This window comes from Argentina silus (assembly GCF_951799395.1).
Source record: "Argentina silus genome assembly, chromosome: 2".
Lineage (NCBI taxonomy): Eukaryota > Metazoa > Chordata > Actinopteri > Argentiniformes > Argentinidae > Argentina > Argentina silus.
The window spans coordinates 20957541-20977584 of NC_139656.1; the positions used below are offsets into that span (position 1 = coordinate 20957541).

Consider the following 20044-nt stretch of genomic DNA (forward strand, 5'->3'; position numbering starts at 1 on the left):
AGTTCCGCCCCAACAAGACCACCATTGGAGAAAACATTGCGAATACAGTGTCCACTGACTTCTACGTGATGACGCAAACTAACCATTTTGAGTTAGTATAGGCTCAGATCGCAGTGGTCAAATGGTCCAAAAAAAATAAAATAATACTGGTCAATTGGAAAGACCAGTTCATAAAGGGACATACCAGTTCTAATTTGAATCATATCATGAACCAGAACTACCACTTCTAATTGGAGTCCAGTGCCTGTTGGAATCTTACCCATTAGTCTTTATTAGTCTTACCTACTCCCTCCTAAAATGCAACACACAAAGCATTGTCAGCAAAAACAGAGGTTTGAAACCTCTTAGGTACCCAGTACCAGGGGCCTGTTCAGGTGTCAGAGTAACAGAACATTCAGATAGAAATGTATTGTGTAGAACATATGAATGTCTGTCATGTAGAATAGGGAGTCATATCAGCTCTATGCATAGCATTCTATCTGCAGCACAACAATGAATGTTTCATCGACTGAATGCTGAACAGTTTTTTAAGCAAGTGAATTCTAGATCTGTGCCTAAACTACAGGCAACCTGACTCAAATCTAATACTGATCATCTCTGCTCGCCCATCCAGAGAGCTATGCGATATGTTTAGTGCATCATTCCAATAGAAATGTATGGGAGAGTCACAATCCTATTAGAAAAGCAGTATGTGGAGCAGACACAATTCCCTATCTGTAAACTTCCTTCAAGATTTGCTGATTTCCAGACTGTTTTTTTTTCTCCAATTATATTCAACCCTACAACACTTTGTAAAACAAATAAAAAATGGTAAACAAATCTAAAAAGAAACATCTTAATCTCTCTTTTATTATGGTTTTGCCAAATATCTATAAAACATTGTTTTAAGTTAAGAACTGCTCATTTCAACCATCCATTACTTTTGACCACAGATACTGTGTAAACCATGTAATAAAAACAATATGCCAAATTAACTGAATAAAGGTTTGTTGTCCATCTGAGAATTAATATTTGCTCCATCAAACACTATGGAAGTCTCCCCTCTCATTGACATCAATAACATTTCTCATACATTAATCACACCATAAAATGCATTGCAACAACCATTCTCTTGTTTTTGTTGTCATGGGATCTCCCAGTTAGGGCACAGTTGGCATTAATGAACCAGAGAGGGGAATTTATCATGGATATATAAAGGGAGTGAGTGGATGTGAGGACGAAGAAGAGCAACAATGTCAATCTTGTAAAATTGTGCTTTCTGAATAGGGGGAAAGTAAGATCTTATTTTATTCTCTGGTGCTTGTTTCATTAAATATTACAGTGAGAGCTTGCAGTGACACAATTCTTTGTACATAAGTCTCCTCAGCTTTTGCATATCCAGCTGCCCAAAGCTGAAAGGCTGTTCCAAGGCTAGGCACTTGCAGTACTGTGATGAAAATGGGGAAACAGAGTGAGCAAGAGCTTGTCCAAATGAATAATAACATGATTGTATTAATAGTTGGACCAAGCTTAAGTTTTTATATTTTCTTTGCATGGCTTACAAACCTTTCTTAAGGGCCAATAACTTGAGAAAAACACTACTAGAACTTTATCATAAGTTATACACCCATTGAACAGACACTTTTATTTAGTATTTTTGCCCCTATAATCTCTATGAATACAAGCCCCAGAGGAGGCTGGGAGAGCCAGTAGAGAGAGTAAGACTGTGGTAGACCCACCTGAAGGACAAATGCGCCACAGTCACTGTCATTGTTCTGCCTGGCCACATTCTAGAAAACATATACACACACATATACATGGTATCAACTCAAACAGACTAACATATATAGTGCCAACAGAACATCTACACACCCTTTCAAAATGTTCACCTTTGTGTTTCCCCAGAGGGAATACAAATACATTCAATTAGGGACTCAATTCATCTTATTGAATAACTTCAAGAAATATTTGCATTTTAACTAATTGTAGGAGAGCTACAGCAAGGGGGGTTTAGACTTTTGTCAAACAGGTCTTCTCTGTTTTTCATTTTTAATAAATTATAGAAAATGTTTAGAAATTCTCTTGCAAGTCTCCAGTAAGCTATCTAAATCAGTGGGAAAAAAATAAATAAATCGTAATTTTATGTATTCTGATTCCAGGCTCTGGGGTAAGAAAAAGTTAAAATTTTGTAAGGGGGTGTAGGGTTTCTATACAGACTGTATCTATAAACACTGTTCACCACTAACACACCTACCATTTTGAAGTAACCCCTCCACCCTGTCAAAAAATCCTTCTGTTCTTTCTTGATTGCTTCTGCCTGTAAGTATTTTGCTATGTGCTGGAAGTCAAGATAGAGATGTATGTGAATTCATGGTACAGTAATCTTATTGCTAAAGTTGCAAAATGACAGATGGAGTGTTTTTTATTGGCCTCAGCCCGAGTGTTTGACTCACTTTTGGGCAGCGGCGGTTGAGAGTGCGCTGGGAGTCAAAGTATGTTATAGACCGCTGTGTTACATCCACACACACCAATGACCAATGCACCTCCAGATGAATAGGTATCAACAGCAGCCTTTTGTGGAAGATGTCCACCTATCAAAAAGTAATTAAAATCAATAAGTTTTACATACAAAATATAAAACAACCGAAAGGTATGTACACTAACAAGCCCATTCATTCAACTGGACCAAAGTGGAAAAAAAAAGAAGCCAAATCAAATCAGGATAACTCACATTTTTTGTCCACCGTTTCACCCCATCATAGCCCTTTGTCCTCAACTTGTCATAAAAAAAACTGTTGAAAAAGTGGACCTGAGAGAAAGAGGACAGGTCATGAATGGGAACACAGAATACATAAGGTGAGTGTTTGTGCAGAAGCACAATGGGGTTTTCCAGTGTTAAAAATGCTTGCAGATGGAGAACAGTGCATAACTGATGAGGTAAGGGGAAGCCAGTACCTGAATGTCACCATTTTCTCTCTCTCTCCCAATACATTACTACATTAATCTCGCTTGCTGGTCTTCTCACCTTTTCTGGGACAGAGTCCATTACCAAATCTCCATACATGTTCATGACCTGTGGGCCCCAAACAGAGTATTACCAATCAATTCAAAGCAAAACCTTTCTAATTTGAGAACACTTATCAGGAAAATCACAGTACATGAAATCATTTTGCCACTATTCTTACATTACATTGAAAGTGCATTCTTTATTCTTCACTGCAGTGTAATCAAATACCAATGTAGCCAAAGTATTCTGAGACTCACCCAATACAATTGAACAGGCTTTACATCATAATTCAATAATTCTCAGTTTTATATTTTCCACTGTACAGTAACTACTTGTGGCCTTGCAGTCTGTCATCTGTATTGTCTTAACCATGTCCTGATCTTTTGAGAAAACAAATGTGCGAGGCTAAAGGTGCTGCCAATCTTCAAGGTACTGTAGTCATTGACATCAGGTGAAACTTCAGTTGTGATGATTGATGACCAATCAAGTCACTCATCGCAACTTTTATAAATTAGTCAAGTATCATAGAGTAAAGCCTATTAAAAGTTTAAGTTTATTGGGTGAGTCACAGAACACTTTGCAACGGATCCTCCGGCTAGGTCCAATAAAGACGTGAAATAAATAACACCACAACGAATGGTGTGTGTGTGTCTTTCAATACGCTGGTAAAGTGATTGCATCACAATCAAAGAATACCCTAACCCTAACGGAAATATCTGGAGACAGAGCAAGCTTGTATAGAAAGTGCCATAGGAGACTGTAAATATAGCTATTTAAGCTAGATTGTTGAGTGTGATTAAAATATTTGTATTTGATATTTGAGACATGTTTGCTAGTAGTAATGTGGCTAATGTGACATGTCACTAATATAGCTTCAAACCTGTGCAGTTTTACACACTGTCTCCATTTCTGGGATGATGGAGAAAGTGAAATAATGAAGAATATTATCATTTTATTTTATTATTATTATTATATTATGGGAGGAATACATTTAGCAGTCAAATATTCACATTTTCATGTCAGTTTTGCAGCGCTGAACGGTTGTTTGGGTGTCTCAGTGACGTTCCACTTTACCAGCGTATTATGTGTAGAATATGTACATGCAGTGTTCTAAAAGTACCTGGTCATTGAGCCAGTTCTGTCCATACAATGTGCTGAGGTCATCCATTGTGAGGACATGCCGCTTATAGTTCACACGGAACCCACGCACCATGGCAGTTCCCGACAGCCGCTGATAAGACTGAATTAAGTGCTGCACAATCACTTTCCTGTGCAAGGAGTACAAAAACAATTAGACACTTTTCAACATGAATACAATACACACTGTGGATAGGAATGAACCAGATTCATTTTTGCTATCCAGGATCAGAACGAGCTGGCTGATTTCCCCAATACCACTCAAAATCTGCCTGATATTTCTGATCCTGGATAGCAAAAAATAATCTGGATCATTCGTATGTAGATTCAACGTTTTGAAATACTGGGCCCTGGAGCATGAGAGCAATAACCATGACGACAGAAGTAAATAGTGACAAACCTGTGTGGGTCGGAGAAACTCTCATTGAAGATGTTCTGCAGCTTCTCCACAACCTCGTCCACATGAATTGGAATCATGCTGCCATACTGCTGCAATAACTCATTCAACATGCCTGAAAGGGGGTGACACAGCTCTAGTCTGAGGCTTGAAATGGACACATCATATCTGACATAAATGGCAATTATCTATTTATTATTTGCCTTGATCATGGACCATATACTGTATGATCCCCATAATTTTGGCATCATACAGCACATCATGACCATATTTGGGATGAATACCCTTTTATCTAATACCTTTGTGTAATGTATGAAAATGTATTATGATTCAAGTGTTACCTTGTACACAGGAGATGTGTTCACTGCTGAGCTGATGCTGAGGAGGGGGTTTGTCTCTATGGTTTATTGGCACGCATGCAGGAGAGCCCCAAATGCTCTGTGTTTCTCTGTCACCAACCTTAGCTACATTGCTGGTGACCTTATCACCTGTGTGTCCAACTACTCCACAGACCCAAGGCTCTGGGATGAAAGGGGATAGATGGAGGGTAAAACAAACATCTTACCGCCAACAGGATGTCAAAGCTTAGCCCATTTAAATGTCAAAACTTTCTCTCAATACTATAAGGGAAAACGGATGAGTCGTAAGTGGCAACATGTAACTGCAATACATACAAAATGTATGTTCTGAGAATGGAATTGAAAACTGTACGATTAAATCTGGCCCAACAACATACATACCTGCAGCAGGACCTATTTGCTCTTCATCCAGAACATAGCCCTGAGGTCTCCCATTCAATTGAGAGGCCTCTGGCTGGTTTTCAATCTGCCTACTGTGAAGGTGTCTTTTCTTGCGCCACCTCCTAACTTGCTTGTGCCCCAGAAATCCAGCCCTTTTGGCACGCTGGCACCAGGTCCTCCAATGCAGGGCTAAGCAAGCACGAAGGTTTACATTCTTTCTGAGTTTATGCCAGCGCAGCAGTCTCTGCACTCTGAACCCATTGAGCGGTATCTGAGTGGGCAAAACAGAGTCTCTGGCTTTGTGTCCAATCTGCTTATGTGACTGCAAAAGATGTGGTGTGGTCCAATCATACTCCCCTTCTTCTCCCCAACTGAAACCCTCATCTGTCGCCTCTTCCTTCTCCTGGTCCATAGGTTCCATACCCCACAGGCTAGTGTTCTCCTCATGCTGGTCTAATTTCAGATGCATAGTATGGACATGCTGAGCTGTGTTGGAGACAAGGTTGGTCCCCTGTCTGTCAGTCTCCTGGACCCCTGTAAATGTCAGCTCATATGGCCAATGGTTCTGTGTCAGGCTACCTCCACTGTCTCTCATATTCCACAGGAATCCCACCACCTGCCAGTACATAATGTGGACAGAGTTGAGATAAATGAGATGGAGGGTAGAGAACAATAATATGCAAGTCTATGCCATGGATTACAAATCATAAATCAAACAGTTGTTATAGAGCACGTTTCATACATGGATGAAACAATGCACTTTACAGGAATATTAATAAAAACAATTAAAAGACTGATACAAAACATAAGTGGATAATAAGTATAACAGTCATTGGAGATCAAAACAGTAAAAGCAGAGAACAATGAGGACTGTAGAGAATTTTGCATGGTAAATAAAAGCTAAAATGTGATAAAAAAAAAAAAAGAAAGAAAGTAAAAACAAGGCTAAAAAGGTATGTTTTAAGATGTCTTTTAAAAATGTCCTCAGTGTCTGCCCTCCTCAGGTTCTCTGGCAGGCTGAGGCATAAAAGCTAAAAGCTGCCTCTTCATGTCTCTTGGTCATATTCGATTCGATACAGACACCTTCTGTGTTTCATATGTGGCTGTGTATTTCTCAAAGGATAATATATATACAGTGCTTTTACTGTACGTACAGTTGTGAGATCCGCTCTGGCAGGTAGTACATACTGTGTGTACACACACACACACACACACACACACACAGTATGGACTGAATCCCCTCGGCAGCCAACATAGGGGAGCCTCGGACCCCACATACCGTACGTACAGTTGTGAGGTCCGCTCGGACTAGTAGTACATACTGTGTGTACACACACACACACACACACAGCATGTACTACTAGCCCGAGTGTACACACACACACTATGTACTACTAGCCCGAGCGGAGTGTACGTACAGTATGTGGGGTCCGAGTCTCCCCTATGTTGGGGATTATGGGGATTCAGTCCTACAAGATAAAGTCGCCCTATGGGCGGTTTTAACGTTATCCGATAATTCATTGTGAACCTAAAGTCCTCTACTACCATACTACTTGATCGCAACATGTACAACGTTAATCCGCAATTTAAGACGAATACCTGACATATCCACGTACACTCCTTGTAGCCCAGTTCCCAAACATCCTGTACCCGTGTACCTCCAATGTGGAGGCAATTAGTTGTACAGGTGTGCAGCGCGCATCATCCATCCCAATCCCTAAACTAATTGCTTCCACCCTTTGTGGGCGGAATTGGAGGTACCTGGGAAGTACAAGATGTTTGGCAACTGAGTTGCAAGGAGTGTGTGCGGGGATATATCGTATTATATTTAGGACGAATACCCGACATGTAAACAACAGGAGTAATTGTGTAATTAATGTGTAATTTATGCCGGACGAGAGGAAAATAAAAATGTAATTTATGCGGGACAAGCGCGAGTTATCTTTTATCTCACTGATGAAGCGCGGACAATGGTTTGGCGTCCCCAACACAATGTTTTTGAAATCGATCTGTAAACACCGAGTGGCGTAGCGATGGATAGTGGGTATTTGGAGGGCAATCACTTACCGCTTAGCTGTACGCTGATACAGATACCTTCTATTGGCCAATATTGAGTGTATTTTCAGTTATCTGAAATAAACGATAAATGCTGCTTAAGTAATAGGTTCTCTGGCATTACTTATTACATTGCTTATTGGTTACCTCGTTCAATGAAAAGGAAACTGGCGCTTGTTTATAACGAACTCATACGTCTTCCGCCGCGTGTAATTGACGTCATTCAAATAAGAATGGGGCTCCGCCCATCTCTCACAGCATTAAACGCAGACCTGTAAATATCTATGTCTCTGGGCAAATGTAGAGGCAACATGGTTGAGAATCATCTGAATGAAGAATGTTCTCCATCCGCTGAAATCATAGAAACGGCTTAATCCTTGTGTGGTGTTCGGGTCAAAATTACACGTTTTACATTTTTACTAAAAGAAAAATGATAGAATCAATTATTTTTTCAACCTGACTCCATGGCCTTGGCTTATTTTCTGTGAAGAACATGTAAATGAGTAATGAAAGGGTGGAAATTGTTGGTGAAAACAGGCAAGTCATGGTAAATATGAGGGTCATTCTACAGAAACAGTGGAATCAGGGTGATACAAATCAGCTGAAATGTATTCCTTCTTACATACCTAAAAGTTCTTTAATAGGAATAACTAACTTCTAAACTTGATGAATCCACAACGCATTTGTATTATTTGTATACATTTCATTAAAGAATTCATGTGCCATTTCTTTGTCATTGGTGTTATCTATAATGCAAACAACATTAAATGTTTATAAAAATATTTTTTTGTCATTACAACCTGAATATTTAGTTAAAGGCAGAGTAATGGAATAAGACCAAGAAAAATATTTGATTATTTACATTTTCTAATAAAATTGCACACATTGTATGAATTACATCATTTTTTTCTGTCAAACCAACAACAATTGAAGAATATTCAAACAAAAAGTGTTTGATACTAACTCTAAAATATTCAGTAGAATACACTACATTAAATGAGGTTTGATAGTGATCAAAATTATAGGAATATCATTGGAGTATTTTTCTATTTTAAAGGATACTGTATCTCTCTCTCTCTCTCTCTCTCTCTCTCTCTCTCTCTCTCTCTCTCTCTCTCTCTCTCTCTCTCTCTCTCTCTCTCTCTCTCTCACACACACACACACACACACACACACACACATACCTTTTGCTTTTGTTTAATTTTGACCACTAGTTCTAAAACAAGCAAAAAAAATCAAGCAAAAAAATCAAGCCAAAAAAAGGTCCCCTAAATAGACAGAATTATTGTCGAATGAAGCAGGTGGATTTTCTTTCTCTCTTTCTCTCTCTCTCAACCAAATACACTACACCGCTGACCAGAGTCACCAACGTTTTCAAAGAACATGAAATCCTGTATGGAGACAAAGAATAAAGAGGGAGAACAGTTAAATGATTACTTGGTAATCATTATCACATTATAACAAGTGCATTCTTGTTTGATTCATGACGACAGACAGGATATACAGTATAATGTAGTTCAGGAGTGCCAATTAATGTTGATTAATTGATCAAGGTGCAAATTCAGCGCACTAACAAAGTCATATATACAGTGCCCTGCTTAAGTAATGGGACAGTGAAGTATTTGTTCTTTTTTTGGCTCTACACTCTGAATGTTTGGATTTTAAACGAAACAATTAATATGAGGTTAAAGGGATTCTCAGCTTTTTGTACAGTACATATTGGTTTCACCATTCAGAAATTACAACACATTTTATGCGCAGTCCCCCTATTTTAGGGCACCCAAAAGTAATGGGACAATTGGCTTGAGAGGTGTTTCTGGTAAATCAGGTGTGTTCCATCATTTGTACAGGCATAAGTCATTGTGCAGTATTGATTCTAGGCTTTGGATTTGCTTCTGGAGTTTGCTATTGGTGTCTGTCAACATGAGGACCAAAGAGGTGTCAGTGAAAGTCAAGGAACCCATTATTAGGCCAAAATATCAGAAAGAAACTATCAGAAACATAGCCAAAACCATAGGCTGGTTAAAATCAACAGTTTGGACCATCATTAAAAAGAAACAAAATCACTGGTGAGCTCAGCAATCCCAAATGGGCTGGTAGGCCAAGGAAGACTTCCACAGTGGATGACGATTGCCCACCATAACTAAGGAAAACCCCAAAACAACTGTACTACAGATCAAGAACACTCTCCAGGAGGTAGGCGTGAATGTGTCAGAGACTACCATCTGCAGAATACGTCACCAGCCAAACTACAGATGCTTCACTGCAAGGTGCAAACCACTAGTGAAAAAGTGAGAGTGAAAAAGGATGGTCAGGTTACAGTTTGCTAAAAAGTACCTACAAATCCTGAGGTCTGGAAAAGGGTTTTGGAAAAGGGATGAATATTATCACGGATCAGAGTGATTGCAAGAGGAAAGTTTGGAGAAAAAAGGATCTGTCCAAGATTTACAGCATACCTGTGAAACATGGGGGTGTTAGGTTTGGGCATGTATAGCTGCCACTAGCACTAACTTAATAAGACTGTACAACTCCTCCTCCGGCTGGCTCGATCAGGGTGATCAGAATCAGGCTGAGGGATGTTAAATCACACAGGACTGTTCTTAAAGTATATAATGTTTCAGATGTCTATTTTATTTTATTATTTTATTGTCACTTTATTCTGTTGTTTGTGTTCTATTATTCTATTATTTGTTTGTGATGTGAGCTGCTGTAACGCCTTAATTTCCCATCAGGGATCAATGAAGTACCTATCTATCTATCTATCTATCTATCTATCTATCTATCTATCTATCTATCTAACTTGTCTAATTTGATGATTGTAACAGCATCAGCAGAATGTATTCTAAAGTGTACAGAAACATCTTGTTTGCTTGAGGGCAAGCAAATGCCTCCAAATTGATTGTATGGCACTACATCACACAGTAAAACAGTGACTCAAAACATGCTGCCATAGGAACTAGGGAATTTTTCAGGACCCAAAAGTGGAAAGGTCATTGACTGGATTGAACATGCATTTAATTTCCTGATGATAAGATTTTAGGCAAAAAGACCTCAAAACAAACAACAACTGAAGCTGCAGTACTGCAGTACAGGCCTGGCAGAGCATCACCAGAGACGATACGAGACGGGTATCCTGAAATAGGGGGACTATGCATAAAAAGTGGTGTAATTTCTGAATCGTGAAACTAATATGTACACAAATAAGATAAAATAAAAGCTGAGATCTCGACTTTAACTTTAAAAAATGTTTTGATTTAAAATCCAAACATTTGGTGTGTAGAGTCGAAAGAAGAAAAAATGCTTCACTGCACCATTACTGACGCAGGGCACTGTACATGCCTTATCTCTACACACGTCACTCACAATTAGGAAGCAAGCCCCCAACAATACAGCCTTCATCTTGACATCCAGGTCCATGGGAAATTGGATACCAAAATTATCTGTGTCTGTGAAATACTCTTTCACCAGCCCACTCCATTGCTTGCTGATTCTCCCAACGGCCTGGTCACAGTCCTTACTCTTCACCTGTTCCAGAAATAGACACAGTTTAACAAGAGTCAGAGGTAGACATAGTCCCTTCCCTCCCCAACAGTCAGTGACAGTGACATATCGAGTTAGACAGAAAAACAGATGAGCCAATCCCTCACCTCAAAGTCAACATCTCCACAGCAGCTACAGGCCCAGCAAGGGCCGTGTATTCTCAGTAGGGTCTCCTGGGAAGCTCCTTGGATGGAGAATTTTGGAAGACAGGGATGCCAGTCCTGAACCACATAACCCACTGTTGTGCCAGGGGGGGATTGAACCTCCATCTGGGACAAACATTCCCAGGGAAATTAGTCATTGATAGCTATTGAAGGCATAATACACATCTGTCTCAAACATACACTGGCTCAACATTCGTATTTTTATTAGACTTTTTATCACAGTTGAATTTGTCATAAGCCCAGCAGTCTCCGTTGCTAGCTTCCTTGTTGTATTTGATATACATTGTTGTGTAAATGTACCTTTTGCAGGCAGCACGGAAAGCAGCAGGAGGTACAGCGAAAGGGCTTTACTAGGTGGATGACCTCCTGACCACTATGGTCTTTAATCTTCATTTGAAATCTGCGGTTGGGGCCACAGCAGTTGCGGGTGCAGCAGTCGTTGTCCTCCTTGGCGGTGTAGATAATCTGCCCCAAACTGTTCTTAATTTCGTATTGGTTATTAGTCTCAAAAGAAGTGAGGGCTGGGGAGAATGCAGGGTATGAAATGGACATGGGAGAGTGAATGCAAGGGCCAGCAGTAGGATGAGGAATGTTTGCACTGTGTGTTAATGTTTTCTTCTTTTTCAGTTTTAGATCAAAATGAATTGGCAAGCTTAGACAATATGTCACATTTACATTACATTACATTTATGGCATTTATGTGAGCTTACCCTCCAGCAGTTCAATCTTCTGATGCACCAAGATTTGATCAATCTGCAAGAGTTTATTTGAAAATTAGATGTACAGATACATCAACAAATTCAACTCAAGTTCGACTCAAATACATTTCTTAAAGGATAGTTCAATATTTTACAATTAATGGTCAGATGGATCCTTACCTCCTAACTTCTGCGAACTTTAGCCACCGCTAACATACAAATATATAAACCTTCTATGACTTGGTTACTTTGGGGTGATTTGGCCACACATTTTTTACTTAAATAAATAAATAATTGAATCACTCCCATAGTTTTTTTTTGTTAGCAGTGGCTAACGTTAGCTAAAGTGCATAGTGGCTATTTAAACAAATCAGTTTCTCCTGGCCCATAGACTACTTTCAATGTAAGGAACAGTCTGACTATAATTGTAACAATGAACTATCCATTTAAATAATTATCTTTAATGTCTTCCATTCACTAACCCTCTGTTCATAATTACCGTAATTGCTTAACAATTACAGAACTTATAACAAAACCATAGACTTGACAGTTTGGCTTAGTGCTTTACCTGTGTAAGATATTGCAGGCCAGGAGGGACCCATGCCGTGTTCAAACTCGTCTCCATGGTATTGGTGAGTCAGTGAAAGTGATAGAGGCCTATTCCTATTATAACAGGATTATGAGGGAGTATGGTTATTCAAAGTAAAACATTAATTTGTACTGTACACATTTTCTACTTCCAATAACCTCAAGCCATAGGAAGCAAAACAGTTATCCATGATGGATTTGTGAAGTCAAACATGGCTTTACAACCAGTTTACAACCACAGCAATGAGCTACAGGGTTAATCATTAAACTACTCATAATTGCTACCATTAACACTGTTCATAGTTCATTTCCAGGTACTGCACCCTTCGACAAGAAGTTTACACACATTCTATATCAAAAGACTACTAATATTTGGTTTGATAAAGAGAAAAAAAACAACAGCAAAAAACAACTTAACAACCACTTTTTAGGTGCCATGGCTCTGGCAATATACTGACCTCTGCAAATTGCATAAAATATTGATTAATAGTGGAACTTACAACAACTGTACAACTGCTTTTGTAATAACAACAGCAAACACATTTGTTCATTTGAGGATCAACTTACTTCCAAAGTCCTTGGTATTTGTTGAGCCTATCTTTAAGAATGGTTACTCTCTGTTGAAGTTCAACTGCAAAGTGTGGACTCAAATAATATTCACGCATGCGTTTGATAGGATGGGTGTGTTTAAGCAGCTTGACTGGGTATACAGTGCTATGGATTTTATTTTAACTGTCAGGCTGAGATAAGAAATGGTAAAGGTCATCAATCATGCAATGTCGTGATAGCCAGTCAAAGGTTGAAACTGACTTTTCAACCAATTGGCCACAGAATGGTTGGTTGGGAAAAGTAGGCTAGCCAGGAGGTAGTGTAGGCTAGGGTAGTTTGCCTGCCTGACTTGTGTTGGCTCCACAAGTGGATTCCCATGCTTTAGCAGGATTCAATGTGGTGTTGTGGAGAGTGGGAAACCTGGGTCTGAATCCCATTTGTTACAATGACGTCCAACACAAGTCTCTGCAGAGGTGGTCAGAGTAGTTAAGTGTAACAAAGGTGGTTTGGAACTATGCTTGCATGCCTGGGACCTAGCTCCCAGGTTATTGCCTTGGCTTTATCTTAGTGGGCAAAGGCGGTATTATGACAAGTGGGGCACCCATATTTGAAGTTCACCACTCCTGCGCAGAGACCTGCTCTGTTTTGGGCACCACTGCCACAACAACACATTAGCCTTATATGGCACTTGTAAATCTGAAGCGATAGTTTATATAGCTAGATGGACTAGGTTGGAGGTGAAACACAATCATAATCTTTTCAGAGCAACACAATGGCACATGTGCTAATGGTTTCTGGACACAACCTACTTTCCTCCATGCCTGCAGCCACAAATAGCCTTTGCTGCAGTTACAGTAGGCCTACATATGGGTAGAGTATTTATTTAAAGGAGGGAACTATTTAAAAGCAGCGCAGGTTTTCCTCTCCACGGAAGTGACACCTAGACACTTATGGCGGCGCACTGTTCAGTTCCGGATGTGCCTGAAGGCTGTGTTGACGGCGTATAGTAGGTACTTTTCACATATGTAGCGAACCGTTTTCCAGTATCAACGAGATAAAGTAAGGTTAGAAGTTAATTTTCAAAATTATTTTAGACGTTTTCCTAATTGACACTTTAATCAAATTATTGCATGCGAGGCTTAACCTGGAACATGCGGCTACTGTTGAAATCAAGCAAGCGAGTAAACCTGCTAGCCAGCTAGCTAACTTTTAACACGTTATATTATCTATAACATTATTTCTCACTTCAGTTTTTTTGTGTTACCTATCATAATTGTTATCCTTTGTCAGTGGAGTGTGACGAAAGTGGTTTTAGAAGTGAGCACATTACTGCTCAGTCACCGGCATTTCTTAGTCTGATGTCTTTACTTGACTTGCAGGTGCAGGTTCTGGAGGGAAGAGGCTGGGGTTCCGACTCGATCGGAGTCTCTGGACACAATTAACAGTGGGCTTGGGCTATACCGCTATCTGTGCCTATATTAGCTACTGTGTCTGGCTGTCAACATGCTGAAGACCCGCCAATGCTTACTTGGTATTCGAACTTTCCTCGGAGTAACATCTAGAATATGGGGATTTATTCTTTACATACTCAGGAAACATTTACGCACGGTGAGTAGCTAATGTCTCTCAAGTACTCCCAAATTTAGTATCGTCAAGCTTGGGTCTTTGCCCTAAACCTAGAATTCCTTATAGCCACTTAAAGGAATATTTTGTATTGTCTCTTTCTCCCTTTCTCTACACATTAACCCTAACACACACACACACACACACACACTGGATCAATGGATTGTCCTCGTCTCAGTCAACTGATCTCTCTGGGTTACTATGCCATCTGAAATCTTGGTAACTGAGGACTGTCTACACCATGTTGTATCTCAAGGACCTAGAAGAAAACTGAAACACTTATTATACAGCTTGAGCTTCCATTCATAGTATCACCTGATGATGCATTTAACTGTGACCAACACACAAACAGTACAACCCTGCTGTGAACTCAAGATATTAAAGCAAAGACAGTAAAAGGGCATGGTCTACACACTGAATACTGAATGTATAGTCAGTTTCAACTGAAAGTTTTGCTTTTGCAATGCTCACACTAGAAAAAGAAGGTGGCAGAGGTTTAGGAAGAATAATGTTCTCACTGTTATGAACACTGTTTATGGCTCAATATAGTCATGATTGGACTCTGGACTTTTGCTGTTTCAGGTATAAGCAGAGCTGGGATCTCGATACGTATTTGTTCATATTGGAATGAAAGCAACAAAAAAAAAAGGTTTATGTACGCCAGGAAAAGAAGTGCACTCAGAGAAGTAGGTCTTATAACAGTGTGACTACTATTGAATTGACCAATGAAGGTGTGTTGAAAGAATCAAGATTTGTCTCATTTTTTTCTTTGCACTTTAAAAACAAAACAAAGAGGAAAAACAAGGTGAATAAGTGAGGAAAAAATAAACAATCCAAGGGTAGAACCCCAAAGGGCCTTAATAATAATTTTAAGAATGATTCAATAATTGTATTACCTATTGGCCAGTCTTTTGACTCCTTGAGTGTAATATAGACATTTTTGAATGATTGTTATGACAGACAACCTATTAAGATTTGTACATGTTTGATGTAATCACTTGAGTAAGAGGGATATTTCTGTCAAACTAGTACCAAGTGCTAAGCAGGTCCATTATTAAGTTGATCCTATAACAACCCTTTACTTGAAAATGAACCCACTCTAGTTAGAAACAGAGAAGGGAATAGTTTGCATACTGGCTATGGACTATTTAGACAGGCAAGCTGGACATTCTGTTATTAAAGCAGTGTGAGCAGGTGTCATCAGTTCACAGTCCAAGCTATGTTATAGGCTGTGTGTGCATAATGGTCACACAAGGCTCCTCTGAAACTACCCGTTCCCTCTGACCATGTTCTTCTTTGACAGTCCTTGACAGCTGTGTGTGTGTGTGTGTGTGTGTCTTTTAAATATAGCTCCAGTGCAGAGGGCAAATTAAAGTGAGTACAGGAGGAGGTTCACTATATAGGCGTCTAATCTATGGTTGGAGGGTAACAAAAACAAAAAGAGTGACATTTAATTTCAAATATATCTGGAATACCAGTGAACAGCTTGGCGTAAGTGCATCGGACACATATCAAGGGAAACAAAACTACATAGGCAATGAATTACCAAATAAAGGCCTTCATTTTGCTCAGGTAATAGGACCAATAATGTGATGGAATTATTGTACAAACTGTGTATTGTCATTGTATTTTTTTTGTGTGTATTGTTATATGAACTATTTGCTATTTTTGGCATAACAGTTGACAATTTTTTTTCCAGTTTCTCAATTGTGACAATTGCTAATCTCTTTACCTGTAGATAATCCAGTACCAAACAGTGCGTTATGACACATTACCTCTTTCGCCTGTGTCCAAAAACAGACTCAGTAAGTACCCTGTTCGCATTTAGATTGTCCTTGACTGTGGCACAAATAGAAAATTGGGAATGGTTTTCCTCTCTGGTTAGCTAGGTATTGACTGGACTATGGCTCGTGTGCTTCAGATGCAGTTAAGAGAAAGATTCTGGTGCTCGACCTTGATGAGACTCTGATCCACTCCCACCATGACGGTGTTTTAAGACCCACAGTGCGACCAGGCACTCCACCAGACTTCATCCTAAAGGTAAACAAGCATTGACATACTCATAGGTTGCTCCATACTGACAGCACTGTCACCTTGTCAGCACACACATCATGCACCAGTCACTCGTTCACCCCAGAGATGTTTACCAACCCTTATACTCTCTTTTTCATTCTCTCTCAATAAGGTGGTAATCGACAAACACCCAGTGAGGTTTTTTGTACATAAAAGACCGCATGTAGATTTCTTCCTAGAAGTGGTGAGTGATGGACCTTTTCTATGCTTTGTCAAGATTTTAATATTGTCCGTATACATACAAGATATTAAGATAAAAGCTTGTTTATAATTTGTTTTGTGTTAGTATCTAGTTACATGTTTTCTCTGCAGTGCCCCTTAAGGATAAATGTACTGTATTTGTGAAGTCAAGTTTAGCGCAGGATTAAATCCAGATTTTGTGGTTGATATTTTTTGGGTCAGGTTTAGACATGACAGAATTTTGTAATTGGTAGCTTTTGAGTTTTAAAAATAAAATTTCCATTTTTTCAGGTGAGTCAGTGGTATGAGCTGGTGGTCTTCACTGCCAGTATGGAAATATATGGCTCAGCAGTAGCTGACAAGCTAGACAACAACAGGGGCATCCTGAAACGAAGATACTATAGACAGGTAAACCTACTGACAAGTGCATTTTTGTACAATGCCCCCTGCTCTAACGCTGAGTACATGATATTTGATAGATATGTATGTATGAAATGTTTTCTACCATAGACCTGGAACTGTTGTTTAACATTTAATACTCAAAAATCCTATTTTCTTCTGTCTAGCATTGTACATTGGACCTGGGTAGTTATATTAAAGACCTATCTGTAGTGCACAGTGATCTATCTAGTGTAGTCATCTTGGACAACTCGCCTGGAGCGTACCGCAGCCACCCAGGTGAGTACTGTATCTGCTACCTTGTTCTGAGTACACACATTTTGTGAGGATATGATTCGGCTTTTATTTTCCATTTCTGCCCCACAGACAATGCAATACCCATTAAATCATGGTTCAGCGACCCAAGCGACACAGCTCTGCTTAACCTGCTACCCATGCTAGATGCACTGAGGTATGTATCTAAAATTCTGGTGAACTGCCAAGACTAGTGCTGCTCATCATAATCCATTCATCAGTACATTCTATAATGATAACCTAATTTCTCTGTCCATTTTTTATTTCTATCTCAGGTTCACATCAGATGTCCGGTCCGTCCTCAGTCGAAACCTCCATCAGCATCGACTATGGTGATTCGTCCATTGGAGCTAGCATCAGTTCCAGTTCTGTTTTTTCATATATATTTTTTTCTGCCTTCTCTGCTGGTTGTTGCACGCCCCCCTCTTCTCTGCCCATACTGTTGATCCTTCATCTCCATGTGACCCCTTTTGAGAAGGGGAGGACAAAGACTGGGCCACACATATGGAGGGGGGGAGCTATAAGGAAAACTGAAAATAAGTGGAGAGGCCAGCTTTCTTTTTCTTTTCCAAAATGGAAACTGCCTTACAGTCCTTGGATTCTTGGAGTGCATGTCGAGTGTGTTTGTGTCAGTGTGTGGGAGAGTATGCTTGCATTAGTCAAATTTCTTTTGAGATACATATGAAATCTTTTTAAACAATGGAAATACTGAAGATATAGATCGTGAAGCCAGTCCTTCCCTCCGACTGCCCTCATCTCTTGTGGTTTAAAGTTAAACCATAGACTATGAATTAGGGCTTAAACCCCTTGAACTGAACTCTCTCTCCCTAGTCGGTATTGCTTCTGTAAATGTCTCTCCATCTCTGTCCCATTCCTTGCTTGAGTCATCTAGCGTACCTGCTCAGGTAACATGTCAAATCAAATGACTTTATTTTTTGTTAAGAGCCACATTGTTACAACCAATAGAAAAACCTAACTAGAACTGAAATATGTGGTCTGGATGGGTTCAGTCTTGCGATCTATTTCAATTATTGTAATGAAATGTAGTTTTTAATGGGAAGTCGATATAAGAAATGATGGAGGTTGCACCCATTTGCTGAAAGATCTTATTTTTCTGAATTCTATTCAGAGGTTTAACTGAAAAAAGTAAAATGACTGATTATTTAGTTGATTGGGAATCAAGGTTTATACAGAATTAACTTCATTAACATACTCTGATACTGAGCCTATTTGTCATAGCCGTTTAGGGGAACCAGAACCACTGTTATAAACCTGTAAATAAACAAGACTATCCACAAGGCAAGTTTTGTTCGTTTGTGGACAGTCTATCATCATGCTTTCTATCCATGTTTTTGTAATTATTATTATTATTACATTTTTTACTGTCTGTGTGGATGGCTCTTTCAACCATGTTCACTTTCTCCAATTTACTTTAATGTACCCAAACATCCCGGCCCATTGAACAATGTACTAATTAGGCTCTGGGTGGGTTTCAGTGTCAGTCAGACATGAGGTCTATCAGTGTTTCCAATAAAATGCTTGGCATCATACTTCTGACTGATTTTCAGTTTATCAGATTCCTTACACTGTCCCATGTTCTTGTATCATTTATGCCTGTCTATTTTGAGAGCCAAACTGCTATCGCTGTTGAATTTTACAAATTATAGCTGTATCATTCAAGTCTTGGCTAGCATGTACTTGACATTACAGTCATTGATTCAATTGAGTTGATTCAGGACTTTTCAATAGTAGTGTTTGGATTACATTCTATGACCACAAGAGCAGTAACTTCAGTCAAAATAAAGTAGTTGACTGTTCCCTGCAAGTCTATATTAAAGGGGCAGTCTGGGATTGGTACATTAATTTGTTTTACTTTTAAATTAATGTTATAAAGATTCTTGAAGAATATAACTTAAATGCCTCCTGAGCTTAGGTCAACTGTCTTACTGCTTTTTTTTTTTAACCACTCCACAGATTTCATATTAACAAACTATAGTTTTGGCAAGTTGGTTAGGACTTCTACTTTGTGCATGACACAAGTAATTTTTTGTTGTTTACAGACAGATTATTTCACTTATAATTCACTATATCACTATTCCAGTGGGTCAGAAGTTTACATACACTAAGTTGACTGTGCCTTTAAACAGCTTGGAATATTCCAGAAAATGATGTCATGTCTTTAGAAGCTTCTTATAAGATAATTGACATCATTTGAGTCAATTGGAGGTGTACCTGTGGATCTATTTTAAGGCCTACCTTCAAACTCAGTGCCTCTTTGCTTGACATCATGGGAAAATCATAAGAAATCAGCCAAGATCTCAGAAAACAAATTGTGGACCTCCACAAGTCTGGTTCATCCTTGGGAGCAATTTCCAAATGCCTGAAGGTACCACGTTCATCTGTACAAACAATAATACACAAGTATAAACACCATGGGACCACGCAGCCGTCATACCACTCAGGAAGGAGACGTGTTCTGTCTCCTAGATATGAATGTACTTTGGCGCGAAAAGTGAGAATCAATCCCAGAACAACAGCAAAGGACCTTGTGGAGATGCTGGAGGAAACAGGTACAAAAGTATCTATATCCACAGTAAAACGATTCCTATATCGACATAACC

At 39.3% G+C, this 20044-nt stretch overlaps 3 protein-coding genes across 7 annotated transcripts; 1 reads left to right on the forward strand and 2 right to left on the reverse strand.

Moving 5' to 3' along the window:
* Positions 1-821: 821 nt before the first annotated feature.
* Positions 822-7503, reverse strand: LOC310800972 (sentrin-specific protease 3-like). 2 transcript variants are annotated; one of them, XM_083664876.1, is made up of 11 exons: positions 7463-7503; positions 5261-5876; positions 4862-5041; positions 4524-4635; positions 4107-4254; positions 3005-3052; positions 2711-2788; positions 2433-2570; positions 2234-2317; positions 1719-1769; positions 822-1426 (listed from the first exon to the last, which is right to left on the reverse strand). In XM_083664876.1, exons 2-11 carry the CDS (start codon positions 5853-5855, stop codon positions 1316-1318), a joined length of 1545 nt encoding a protein of 514 aa, XP_083521002.1. In that variant the 5' UTR covers positions 5856-5876; positions 7463-7503; the 3' UTR covers positions 822-1315. The 2 variants fall into 2 exon arrangements, with proteins under 2 accessions (XP_083521002.1, XP_083521001.1); XM_083664875.1 differs by having other exon boundaries at positions 7328-7494.
* Positions 7504-8587: 1084 nt separating this feature from the next.
* plscr3a (phospholipid scramblase 3a) lies at positions 8588-12947 on the reverse strand. The gene is made up of 7 exons (XM_083693348.1): positions 12873-12947; positions 12286-12380; positions 11730-11772; positions 11320-11540; positions 10963-11124; positions 10679-10840; positions 8588-8706 (listed from the first exon to the last, which is right to left on the reverse strand). The coding sequence occupies exons 2-7, from the start codon at positions 12340-12342 to the stop codon at positions 8647-8649; spliced, it is 705 nt and encodes a 234-aa protein (XP_083549474.1). The 5' UTR covers positions 12343-12380; positions 12873-12947; the 3' UTR covers positions 8588-8646.
* An 847-nt stretch (positions 12948-13794) lies between these two features.
* Positions 13795-18973, forward strand: LOC310821313 (CTD nuclear envelope phosphatase 1A). Of its 4 annotated transcripts, none has more exons than XM_083693307.1 (11): positions 13813-13864; positions 14234-14462; positions 15060-15163; positions 15828-15851; positions 16216-16282; positions 16399-16517; positions 16663-16734; positions 17022-17138; positions 17297-17408; positions 17496-17580; positions 17699-18973. In XM_083693307.1, the coding sequence occupies exons 2-11, from the start codon at positions 14420-14422 to the stop codon at positions 17757-17759; spliced, it is 804 nt and encodes a 267-aa protein (XP_083549433.1). In that variant the 5' UTR covers positions 13813-13864; positions 14234-14419; the 3' UTR covers positions 17760-18973. The 4 variants fall into 4 exon arrangements, with proteins under 4 accessions (XP_083549435.1, XP_083549434.1, XP_083549433.1 ...); XM_083693306.1 differs by having other exon boundaries at positions 13821-13918; XM_083693309.1 differs by lacking the exons at positions 15060-15163; positions 15828-15851 and having other exon boundaries at positions 13795-13860.
* The last annotated feature ends 1071 nt before the right edge of the window (positions 18974-20044 follow it).